Source organism: Austrofundulus limnaeus, unplaced genomic scaffold, assembly GCF_001266775.1.
Source record: "Austrofundulus limnaeus strain Quisiro unplaced genomic scaffold, Austrofundulus_limnaeus-1.0 Scaffold33, whole genome shotgun sequence".
Classification (NCBI taxonomy): Eukaryota; Metazoa; Chordata; class Actinopteri; order Cyprinodontiformes; family Rivulidae; genus Austrofundulus; species Austrofundulus limnaeus.
Window position 1 is genome coordinate 477,743 of NW_013952435.1, and position 12,819 is coordinate 490,561.

The window sequence follows — 12,819 nt, forward strand, 5'->3', positions numbered from 1 at the left end:
CACCCGAACTCTTCAAGTCATCTGTTAAATGTAAATGTTTTTCTAGCTCCAGTCTGTTGAGGACACACTGTTGGCGGTTAGAGACCAGCTGTCTCGCTCAGGGGTGGTGAACTCTGACCTTGCCGTTCCCCTGTTTGACTCTCTCCTGCGCGTGGCCTTGGCTGAGGTGTCCTCGTGTACCGATGTTATCGAGGAGAAGCCGGACAGGGTGAGTCCTGCCTGAGGAGATCCAGGCTCTGCAGCTGCATGTTTGAATMTTCAGTTTTTTTTTTCTTTTTTATAATTTAATATCAACATCTGATTTTTGCTCTTTTGTTTCTTACATTATCTTGTGAATTTTGCTTACATTGTGCCACTTACATGACCAAAAGCCACAGCACTCTGTCTCCCAACATGTGCTAATTTAAGGTTTATTTAAAAGCTGCCAGAGACAGAAGACAATTTTTAGCAGGTCAGATATAAGGCCTTTGTGTTATGACCCTTAAAGGGAACTCCGACTAGTTAGACACACACACACACACACACACACACATATATATATGTATAGTGTTAGCGCCCAAGCTAATACAAATATATACAGTATATAATGATATAGCATTAGCACCCAAGCTAATACATATCTGTGGCGATGTAGCATTAGCACAAACTAAATGTCAAACATTGTCCAAGATTAACCTTCAGCCTCTCACATAGTAAATGTCATCATTTACTATTTGTAACGTGAACAACATGGAACCATCCCTGTGATAGTTTAGTTTTTAATTCATAAAAACTRAACRGTCCACATTATTTTTACAGTTAAAGTAAATGTTTATCACATTATGTCTTAATGTTACAACTAGTCTGCTTCTGTTTAGTGAGCAGTGGAGGCTGTTGAAGGACAGGAGCATAAATAAAAAACAAGTTTCCATCTGTTATTACCCTTYCTCTATGTTGCTAAGCAGTTATCTGTCTTTTCAACAATAAAACAGTTGACGTGAACAGTGTAGCTCTCCTGCAGAGCGAGCTGCAGATTATCTCAGTTTTATGTCATCGTCGGTGCTTTTAGCAGCGTCTACATATCCAGACAACTTTATTTTGATGAATATTTTAGGGAGGGTTCTTTAGTTGAACCAGCTCCCTCTTGTTATTTTCGTCACATGGTTTCTGCCGGCTTCGTTCAGTTTCATTTACAGGATTCAGACAATAAATGGTTACGACCCGGTGTAGAGAAAGGTGTTTAAAGACGATATCATCCCTTCAGGCTGTTCATATCATAAAGCTGGACCGGCCCCCGCCGTCTCGTAGTTGTTGTTTTTTTTTTTTGGCCCCAGATTCATCTTAACGTCTAACTCAGGAGATTTTTATAGAGCTCTTTCTCTGCTCGCCCAGCAGAGTGTGATGTTCACTTAATCGTCACAAATATTTGCTGCACACAACCAAGTTTGGACTGTCAGAGCGGCTTGTCTGCTTGGCTTTTACCGTCCCGCAAATAGCTTCCACAGTTAGGCTRTTTAACCTTGTTTTATGTGACTTTTTGCCCTTTTATTCGATTATTTTACGATGTTTTTGTGCTTTTTATGAGTTGTTGCCTTGATATCGTGAGAACTGGACCAGGATCTGGGCTGTGTGCATGCTTCACAGGTCAGCTGATATTTGTCTTATGACCAAAATGTTGTACTTTTTTTTCCCCTCGTCTTTTATTCACCACATAAGACCACTACTTGTCATGCTGGATTTACTTGGAGGTTAAAAAGCACTTTTTCTTTCTTGGATTTTCTTGGTGAGCTTTTGCCAAAAATGCAAAAAAAAAAAATAAAAAAATCGGAAGCCATGGATGTTTTTGTTTGTGTTTTAAAGCTCGTGCTGTTTTTAAATTCCTTTCTTGGTTTGTTTGTTTTGTTGTTTCAGAAGCTCCAGGTGCTTGCAGAGGGGGCGGCCCCGGCAGGCGATCTGTCTGAGGAGGTGGATGAGGTGCAGAGCTGCAGCGTCAGGCTCCCGGGGGAGGAGGAGGGCTACGACGCTGATAGTGAAAGCAACCCAGAAGACATGGCCAGGCAGGAAGAGGGTAGGTCCACGCTCAGCCAAGCATTTACACCACCTCACCGCTCACCTTCTGGTTACTTTAAACCAAAAACCCTCATTTTTCCAACCTTGGTTTTGTTGTAGAAATCCTCTGAGTCACCGGAGGAGCTCCGTCTGCCCCACATGTTTCTGTTGATAAACATCATCAAACTAATCTTGATTGATTCAGAGGTCATGTGCCGGCCTCAACCTCTACCCCCGTTGATTTTTTGGGGTCTTGGGAAATCTTGTTTTGTCTTTTCRTTTCCCAGTGTTCCAAATTAAGCTGCACTTTGAGTTTTTTTCTGCAGGAACTGTTTGTTAAGTCAAAAAACAAAAACCAACATCCTCCTTTGGTGGCTTGCTAAAGATGTTTAGCAATAAGAAGGTGCTACTTTTTATTGCGCACACATGACATGGCAGAAAATGGCCGAGCCTCTCGCCTGATTACGCATTTTTCACTTTAATGCCCTCAGAATAGAGCCGTTGTTTCAGTTTTGTTTTTTTTTTAAACGCTGGCAGCGAGGCTCTTTGGCCTCATAAGCTTCATCTTGTGACTCCACGTCTCGGTCAGATGAAGATTTTTCAGCTTTCTTGAAGCCCCCTTACATCACAGGGACCGAGGGGATGTTTTTAAACTAGACTCACGCTGGAAAATTGGTCATTTCCGAGCAGTAAGGCGCAGTTTGATTTTTAAGCTTCTGTTTCTTAAAAACAGCGTAGCAGAGAGGCAAAGTTCAGCTTTTAAAAGAATCAGAAAATGCATTTTCTGTAAAAATTCAGAGTGAAAATTTAAGTTCTGAATGATTTAAATTAAACCTCAAAAGGCCTTAAAGGGATACATGATTAGTTTTAACATTAGAATTTATTTGAAAAACATTTATTTTAACTGTAAAATAAAGACTGTAAAAATACTGTAGGCTGTTTAGTTTTGTAAAAATTTAAAAGTATATTTTAACATGGATGGGGTCATTTTATTTACACGCAAAGCATTCTGGGTAAATGATGACGTGGATAGGTCCTCGGTGCRAGGCTGCTAGCGAGCTATATCCACCCTGAAGGTTAATCTTGGACAATATCTGATGATCGACTCTTTTAAATGAAACCAGAGAGCGTTGACAGAGAGGAGAAGGTAGAAATGACTCAGCCTGGAACTGAAAATATGGATGGAGGACAACAGAGCTGCTTCATAGAAGAAGAACCTCAGCTTAGCCTGTTAGCTTTAGCATTAGCCCCGACGCTATATTGCCTTATATGTATTAGCTCGGCACTAGCGCGACAAACTAACAAACTAAACTGAGGTCTATTTTGAAAAATTTTGTTTAAAAATGATAAAAACTAAACATCCTACAGTATTTTTACAGTTTTTATGTTACAGTTAAAATAAATTTTTATCAAATAAAGTCTAATGTTACAACTTATCAGGGATCCCTTTAAACTTCCTTAGGGGAGTCATTGATAAAGTTATATAACTGCTTTATAATATATATATTTTAAATATTTTAGTCCACAACAAACGTCTTTTAACACGATCTCATCTTGAAATAAAGATTTTTGAACATTTTAACTCCCTAAAGACCTTTTGTTTGTAAAAACAAAATCAACTAAATATCATTTTTCTTTGTTGTTTCGGTAAACTTTGTGGTATTTAATCTGTATTTTCCCCTTTTCATAATAATTTATGTAAGGTCTAAGAGATCGTTTGGATCTAGGAAAACTGCTGGCTTTAATGAAACCACAGACCAAACCTAATCAGCAGAACAACAGGGCGTTGAGGGTGACAGGAAGTGACCGTGGGTCTTTTTCAGCTTAGGATTTCAGACCCTCTTTACTCGACTGTTTTTAATTTAGAGCTTTGTGTGTGTTTGTGTTACTTAGTGTGTTTGTGTTACCTGGTGGCAGACTGTAGACGTGCACTAGGAAAGGAGTGACTCGATAAAAGAAGTGGCCTTTCTGAGCTGCACGCCTGTAAATCACGAGGGAACTCCCCCGCTGCTCTGAGGCAGAGCGTAAATTCAATTCTGCCTCAAACGCCAGGAGACGTCTGGGTTGCGAAGCAGAGAGTGTTTTACGTTCATCGTCTTCACGTCTCACTGCGTCCTCCTCGCTGACTCGTTCTTTTATTTTCAGCAGGGAAGGTGGAGCCGGCCGGGTTGTGCGAGTTTTCGACGGCGGCGGACGGGCCGGGGCGTGGCGCGCTGCTGTTCCCTGAGATCTGCACCATGGAGCTGCAGCTCCTCGCCTCCGGCTCTCCGGACCTGGAGGTTCTGGGCCACGTGTTCCACAGCCTGCTGGGCGCCGTGCACGCCAACTGCCGCAACGCCGCTTCGCTCTACGACCAGGTCAGGCTGGATACTGCTTCCTGTTAGTCCCGCGTTGACCCACGTTTGTCTTTCTCTTTAATAAAAATGAAACCTGTCCCTCTGCTTTCCCACAGGGAGGAGTCAAAACCATCTTATGTGGTTTTTACAACATCCTCAGTCAAACAGACCCGTCTTTTACAGGTTTGTAAACTGTTCTGTTTTATTTTCGTCTTATCTCTGATTATTATGTTTCTTCTTCACATGAGGCATCACGGGGTAAATGTTCCCTCCTTCAGCTCTTTTYCTTTCCTGCTTGAGTTCAGAGTGATGTTTAGAAAAGCTACTTTTAGTAATTCWTGGGAAATTTGTCTCACATCTGTCATTTAAAACCATATTTCTTGTCAATGACTCTTACACACACATCTGGATATTTTTGTCTTCTTTCCGTAAAAAGAGTTCAAACACAAACTTCCAAAGACTTTAGTTTAGGGCTACAGGATATTGGAAAAAACTAACATTTTTTTCAAACCCGATATTGTGATATTTTTTTACGTTTAAGTTCTGTCGTCTTGTTGACGGTGAACCTGCATTGATCCTACCTCTTTTRTAAGCGTGTTAAAGTATATTTCTTGTCTTTGAGTTCTTATTGTTCTGCAACCTGAGGATATTTCCTTCYATCATCTGCAAACGTGAATTGTTTTACTTCCTAACACTTACCATATTTATTCATGTATAATACAGTCTCGATTTTTGAGCTTAAAAAGCATAAAAAAATCTAATCATCAATAACCTGTGTATAATACTACCCCCCCCCCCCACTTCCAATATCTGTGTGGCCCACTTTTTTCAGCCGAAGCAGAAAAAAAAGACCTTTAAAAAATGTGTCCCACACACACACACACACACTTTAATGATGATTTTTAGGGTTACATTTCTAGTATTATACATGAACATATACAGTACTCTGTTTCCTTTAATATTAGCATTCATGCTATCTGTGTTTGACCTCTTTTCCTCCAGTTCTCTGGTAAAATTTGCTCATCTTCCTAATTTTTATTTTCCTCCACAGCTGGAGAATTCACAGACAACACTTCTCTGAAAACTTTGCCTTTATTGTCCCAGAAGTTTCATAAGAAAATAAAAGTTTAACTTTTTTATTTTTAAGCGAAGCGACTCGTCAAAATAAAAGCCGTGTAATGACTTTCTGTTTAATAGTTTAGTCTCTAAATAACACATTGATTTAATTTGCCTCTGACATTGCAGTGCGACGACGATATATCGTGCAGCTCTACTTTAGTTTAGCTCAAAATGTTCTCCTCAAGACTGGAAGTGAAAAGTCTTTTGAACTTTTCATATTAGTTTAATCAACATATAAAATGAAAATAGTTCATTTTACATATTTGCAACTCCCCCCTGCATCTACATATTACATAGCTCAAAATGTGTATATATATATGTATATATATATATATATATAATCTAAAAGCATCAACTTCATGTATAATCATTTTTTTGTAGKTTTTTTTTTTTCAGTGGACATAAAAAATTGTAACGTATTTTTTTGAAAACTGAGTGACTGGTCCTCATTGATCCTTTATCTATGAGAAATAAACATCAACTCACAAATATTGATTGAAATGGTCATTAATGACGTTAATAATCAGATGCAAAAATTAGTGGTGCAACGATACATGTATCTATCAAACTGTTCAATACAGTGCTTTAGGTTCTACTCACTATGTATGAAACAATACAGATTTTTAACAAATATTTTATCAGCTTCTGAAGATGCTCTGTGTTGAAGGATCAGTGGATCTGTGTTCAACTACTCTACCTAGGCTGTATTTTTGAGCGCAGATCCACTGAGAAACTTGCTGTTTCAGCAACATTTAATTTAAAAACAGTACTTATGAGGTTAAACAAATGTTCATAATTAATTTAAATAAATTACAAGTTAAGAAGGGCATGGACAAATATCGAACCGTGAGACTAAAGTATCGAACCGAATCGTGAATCTTCTGTATCGTTGCACCTCTAACAAAAATGTTTCTGACAATATTACGTTTAAACATTCCCTGGATCAAACTGACTCAGGAACGTTGTTGCTGTTCCTCAGAAACAAACAGATGGGTTGAAAAGAAAAAAAAAATTCAAATATGTCAAAGAATTTAAAAAATCTAACTTAAAATTTTTGTGCAGCGACTGTTTAATGCTTCGTTTTTCCATCATTAAGCTGGCAGTCAGGGAGTGAGAGACACAGGTGTGTGGTTACCATGGTGACCACAATGAGCYACCACCAGCAGCTTTAACATCCTTACACTTCCTGTGATTGATTTTTCTGAGAGGTTTTGAGCCGCAGCTGCACCTTTTTTAACATTTATTGAATAAATTTCTAGTTTTCCTTCTAATGTTTGTGTTATGAGCCAGAAGCAAAGCGTGCTGCGGTTCTGTTTCCTGTGTGTCTCCAGCCTGAGGTGTTCTGCAAACCCTTGATGTAATCTGCTCTTTATTGGTCCGCCTTCAGATTGCCAGACCGTGCTGGTGGAGCTGCTGGTTGCCATGGTGAGCCGGCGGATCACGGCGGAGGAGCTGGCCCTGTTCATCCGCCTCTTCCTGGAGAAGACCCCTCCCACGGTAAATGTCATCCCCTCCCCTCCGCCGGTCACCCAGAGGTGCAGCGTTTGCGTGGAGTTCAGCCACAAATGACTCGTTTTTTTTTTTTTTTACACTTTATTCACAGAAACGAGAACTCAGTTGTAAGACTTCCTGTCGCGCTGTCTTCTCACTTTGTGCTTCTTTAAAACACATCCACACTTAACGCTGCTTTTTATATTCGTGTTAACAAGTGAGAACTTCACGGATCTTAATGAGCGTTTGAGTCATTTATGTCTGAAAGAGTCTATTTTTAAAGATGTTTAAAAAAATAATCATGTTTGTGTTCATTTGTCTGCAGACTTAGCAAAATATCTCATAAATGAAAGAATGAACAGATTTTAATGAAACTCTGATAATTGGCTGAATAACTCACAGTTAATGAACCTCAGCAAACACATACATGAAACTTTATTTCAGTGGCGGAGCCAGACATTTTTCTCAGGGGTGGCCAGACTGGGACCACTACTCACACAGGGGTGGTCAGACTGGGACCACTACTCACACAGGGGTGGTCAGACTGGGACCACTACTCACACAGGGGTGGTCAGACTGGGACCACTACTCACACAGGGGTGGCCAGAAACATTGCATAATTTTTTACTTAAAAGTTTTCTGCAAATCTTTGTCTTTTGGTCATTTCCTTATGTCTTTATACAGGCAGTGAGTACCTTATAAGCATGGGCATCAGAACCATTTTAAAAGTGGGGAGGACAGACTGTTGGGGGGTCTGGGGGTCCTCCCCCAGAAAGGTTTGAACAAAATAGAGGCCATTTCCTGCATTTTGGTGTATTTTACCAGGTTGTTGAACATACTTTTCCCTACATGAATAAACACTTAATTTAAAAAGTTATTTCAGAGACAGATTATTCATTAATCTAGTTCCATCTTCCTGTTTTTAAACTCGCTGCTATGGCTGAGATTTACTCACCTGCATGTTTAAAACTAACATTAAAAATTTTACCCAATGAATTTAGTGAGTTTAGAGGAGTGTTTCACTTTTTCTGATTTAGTGATAGGTCTACTCATAATAAACACAGAGCATCATGCAGCCTTCAGAATAAAATGACACTGTGTTATGGTGACAAAAAAAGCATTTGTCACCATAAGTCAGATTAGGCGTATGTTCTGTAAATAAAGAAAACATCACTTCCTTGTCATTACTCTTCTTCAGTGATAGAGCTTGGTGATGTTTCAAACTGTTACACACTGCCACCAACTGTTCAGGAGGATTATTACACCCTTAATGGTTGTTTCACTGTGGAAGGGGTGCAGGGTGGCCAAAGATTTGTCTGTGGTGGCCATGGGCACCCCTGGCTCCGCCCCTGCTTTATTCATTTTATTTATGGTCAAAGGGTCAATAAGGGTTAACGTCTCCTTTTGTTTACTTCAWCAGGATGTTTTACTGAAAGGTATTTTACAAATCGTTGAAGCCAACATGAGCGTAGAGCCGCTTCACTTCCTGATGTTCCCGGTGGTCCTGGGGACTTCCACACCGGCAGCCTTGTCTCCCGGATCCAGACAGAGCTCCGCCCCCGGAGGGAAGAGCGGCGGCGGCGGCCTGCTCTGGAAGAACAAGCTGTCTCCGGGTCGCAGGGAGGGGGACGCCGAGTGCCGGCCGAGCCACCTCCGCTCCTCGCCATGGCACGTGGCTCCTCTCCACCTGCCCCTGGTGGGGCAGAACTGCTGGCCCCACATGGCCAGTGGCTTCAGCGCCTCCATGTGGCTGAGGGTGGCCGAGCAGGAGGAGAGGGGCGTGAGCAAGGGTGAGACGCAGATGGACTCGGAGGGAATGTTTCCTGCTTCCTGTCCGTAAACGTGACACGGTTTTGCCTTGTTCTCCTAGTAGAAAGCTGTCCCCCTGCAGCCGAGTCCCACCGAGCCCCCGCTCCGACCAGAACAAAGAYAGAGGAGGGTCTCGTTCATATTCTGTCCATGGGCTCCAAGGCCCTGATGCTTCAGGTCTGGGCAGACTTCTTCACAGGCTCCCTCACCTTCAGGTGAGCTCAGACTGTCCAAACGTAGGGTCTATGTCTGAAATCAGGGTCTGTGTCTGAAATCAGGGTCTGTGTCTGAAATCAGTCTGTGTCTGAAATCAGGGTTTGTGTCTGAAATCAGGGTTTGTGTCTGAAATCAGGATCTTCGTCCAATAGCAGGGTCTGCGTCCTTCAAAGGCTGTTTACTTCACAGTGACGACATCACTGTAAACGAGCTCATACTGCAGGTCCAGTAGTTCATCACATTTTACAGCTGAACAAATTTTATTCATTTATAATATATTTTTTCTTTGTAATTTCAACTTTCGTTGCATCTGTTTAATGTCGTCACGGTTGCAAGACGACTTTGCTTCCTACAGAGAACTCAGCCTAGACTGGATAGGCCAGGTCCTTCGAAGGACACAGTCTATGACAAACATGATTCAAGATGGCCGCCACAGCAAAGCAGACTTAGCTAACACAAAACAACTCTGCAAATTTTACAAATATTGAGCTAAAATGTGGTGCGTTAGCAGCTGAGACCGACCCACAGCTTGTACCGTGAGCATGGGTTGATCTGTTAAAATATTGAACGGTTCCTTCTGCTCTGACAGAATCTGCATCGATCCCAACGACGAGATAAAAGCCGGCCTGTTGGCGCAGGCCGAGTCCGGAGACGGTTTGCTCCAACGGGGACAGTGGCAGCACCTGAGCATCACCTACAGCCAGCAGCCGGAGGGCAAGAAGAACGTCCACGGCCGCGTGGTCGTCTGGACGTGCGGCATCCGGTGAGAACCTGAAATGTAAAGTTTAGTTGTTCTGACGAAGCTGAYGAAATAAAAAATAACACTTTTTTTTAAGGAAATGTGAAGTGTCTTTGGACTTCACCCTGCCGAGAAGGTCCAGTTTGTCGTCCGACAGCAACAAAACGTTCTGCATGTTGGGTCAGTGTGCAGCGTTCTCCGAGGAGCTGCTGAGGCAGAGCCGAGCGTGGAGCATGGGCACCGTGCTGCTCTTCAACGGTGAGCTTCCTGTCCCGTTTGGCTTTACGTTTGTCCTCAGTGCTGCTCCCTGCTGGCGCCAAACTCTTATTTAACAAACAGGATTCACAGATCCTTATAGGTTCTCAATACAAGATGTTAATTTAAAACTCCGGTATTGTTTGGTTGTTTTCCGGTGTTTTAGTTTTTATTTATTCAGTAAAAAGCCTTGGGTTCAAAAGGATCAAAGAGTCTTTAAAAAAAAACATCAAAAGACAGCACGGTACTTTGATGTTAACGTTGCATCAAAGCTGTTTTTCTAAAGTTATTGATGGAATGATTTAAACAGTTATTGTATTGTTTTGGAGTGAAAAAAACCAACAACAACATGTCTTATTTCCTTTGWCAGGGTCCAGAATCGGGTCTGAAGAAGCCTTCTACCTGTACTCCCGTGGACCGGACCTCACGTCAATCATGCCCTGCAAGTACGGCAAGCCGAGCGGGTCCTTCTCCAAGTTCGTCTCCCAGGAAGGTCTGAGGTGCGAACGAGTTCGAGAGATTCTGATGAAGAACAAGGATATCGACACAACAGCTCTGGTTGTGAGTCTTTGTTTGTTTTAACGAGTAATTATAATTTATCACCAATAAAAAGTTATATAGTGTTTTTTTATTATGTTGCTTTATCTTTCAAGCATTAACCACAGCTGTGATAAATAATACTGCATGTTTCATTTAAACTGAAACTATTTTTATATTTTAAAACAAATATTTTTATAGCTGCGCGCATTAAAAAATAAACAATGAAATGGCATTTTAAGCTACTTGAGTTGCTACAGCTGAAAGAAGCAAATGTGAGCTTTAGCCTAAAAGCAGCTAAACTAGCAAAAACTGCATAATGCTAGTCTAACCTAAAAGTAGCAAAATGCTAGCTTAAGCTGAGAAGAAGCAATAAAAACCAGAAAAATGTTAAATTTAAGCCATAGTTACAACAATGCTAGKTATAGCAGAAAAAAGTAGCAAACAAAAGCTAAAACATTAACAGTTTTAAAAGGCTGGCTAAAAGCCGAAGTAAAAAAATATTAATGTTTTTTATATTTGAAAACATCACTTTTTTATATATTTGCTGCACTGCTCAGAGAATAAAACCTGAAAAGTTTTTCTGGCAAAATTCTAGTGAAACTGAGTTACATCTGAAAGAAGCAAAATGCTAGCTAAAGCCTAAAAGCAGCTAAAGCTGCATAATGCTAGTGAAACCTAAAAGAAGCAAAATGCTAGCTTAAGCCAAAAAGCAATGAAACGCTCGCAAAAAACAGCTAAGTCTTAGAATAAAGCCATAGTAAAAAAGTTATAGCTAAAAGCTTAAAGTAGCTATATAGTAGCTAAAATTATTAACTTTATTCATTTCATTAAAAAAACAAAAACAAAACACATTTATATACAACAGAACAATACAAATGAAATAAAATGAAAAGTAGCAGAAGAAGAGAAAAATCTTATCTGCCCCATTTGCAAAAAATAATATTAATTTCAAACAATAKTGATCAAAAWCATTGAAACATTAACAGCAGCAAAGTGCTAGCTTAAGCCGAAAAGCAGCAAAGCACTTATAAAACACAACAAAACACTTGTAAAAAGCAACAAAACAGCAAAACRTTGCATTTAAATGATAACAAAATGCTAGCTAAAAGGAGCTAAATACTAGATAAAAGCTTCCAGTAGCTAAAGAGTAGCTAAAACATAATCACTGGCAAAAGGCTGTCTAAAAGCCTAAGTAGCAAGAATGTAGCTAAAGACGACATATAGTCTGCTGAAGCAAATTAAAACACAAAACTAAACAAAAYAATGTTTCTGTGGGATTATTTGTTTTTGTACAGTAGAAATTATTTGTAAATAAAGGTTAATGTCTTGGAATATTTAAAAGTTACAAAAATTAAAAGTCAAAGCTGCCATCTCCTGAATGAGCCGAAGGTTTTGTACATGAAGAACTAAACTAAGACCAAGAAGTTAAAYGATGAAAAACTACAGAAAAGTATAAAACGTGATAAAAGCTCGACCTCCTCTGTGTTTCACTCGTGTAGAATTTCACAGAGTTTATAAATCAGTAACAAAGGAGCGTGTTGTGTGTGCGTGCAGGAGAGCCTGGCGGTGGTGTACGCCCCCAGCAGCCCGAGGGTCTACACCATCTACGAGCCCGTCATCAGACTGAAGGGTCAGACCAAGACCACSGTCACCCAGCGGCCCTTCAGCTCCAAGGAGGTCCAGAGCATGTCCCTGGACCCCGACGCCCTCAGGGCTCTGCTTCCCAGCGAAACCCGAGGCCTGCAGAGCGTCCTGCACAGGATCGGAGGGACGGGGACCTTCGTCTTCCTCTTCGCACAGGTTGGGTTTCATTTTACCGCCGCCGTCGTTCAGAACTTCGGCCCAGATCAGCTCACAGAATCTGTTTGTTTTTTCTTTGTTTCGTTCAGACGGTGGAGCTGAGTGACTGTGAGAAGACCCAGGCCTTGGCCCTGCAGGTGCTGCTCTCTCTGTGCAAGCACAACCAGCACCGCGTCCACGAAATGGACTGTTATCACGGTTACGCCATGATCCACCAGGTCCTCATCAAGTCCAAATGCATCGTGGGATACCACATGTTGAAAGTGAGTCACGCCCCGCCTCCACGCGCCGCTTGTTTTCCTCCCAGCCGGACCYGGTGGTCTCGGTGAGCCCGCTGCAAGGAGGTTCTATAGAACAGCTGGAGTGCGCAAAAACCACGTGACCGTATGATCGGCTGGAGAAGCTAACGGCTAATGCTAAACAGTCAAGACACTGGATTTCACATTACTGTACATGTTGACAACAGAGCAGAAAAAAGGACTGATG

General features: G+C 41.2%; 1 protein-coding gene across 8 annotated transcripts in view; it reads left to right on the top strand.

The window, feature by feature from the left end:
• Nucleotides 1-12,819, top strand: part of lyst (lysosomal trafficking regulator) — a 73,125-nt gene that overhangs the window by 29,485 nt on the left and 30,821 nt on the right. For 5 of the 8 annotated variants that reach the window (XM_014005914.1, XM_014005913.1, XM_014005919.1 and 2 more), the window contains 12 exons: nt 47-208; nt 1,891-2,047; nt 4,174-4,385; nt 4,481-4,547; nt 6,871-6,980; nt 8,395-8,764; nt 8,845-8,998; nt 9,589-9,762; nt 9,836-9,996; nt 10,364-10,554; nt 12,088-12,333; nt 12,423-12,596. In XM_014005914.1, the coding sequence (XP_013861368.1) occupies nt 47-208; nt 1,891-2,047; nt 4,174-4,385; nt 4,481-4,547; nt 6,871-6,980; nt 8,395-8,764; nt 8,845-8,998; nt 9,589-9,762; nt 9,836-9,996; nt 10,364-10,554; nt 12,088-12,333; nt 12,423-12,596 (2,178 nt within the window). The remainder of the gene's footprint in view (nt 1-46; nt 209-1,890; nt 2,048-4,173; nt 4,386-4,480; nt 4,548-6,870; nt 6,981-8,394; nt 8,765-8,844; nt 8,999-9,588; nt 9,763-9,835; nt 9,997-10,363; nt 10,555-12,087; nt 12,334-12,422; nt 12,597-12,819) is intronic. The other 3 variants (XM_014005915.1, XM_014005916.1, XM_014005917.1) reach the window with 3 other exon arrangements.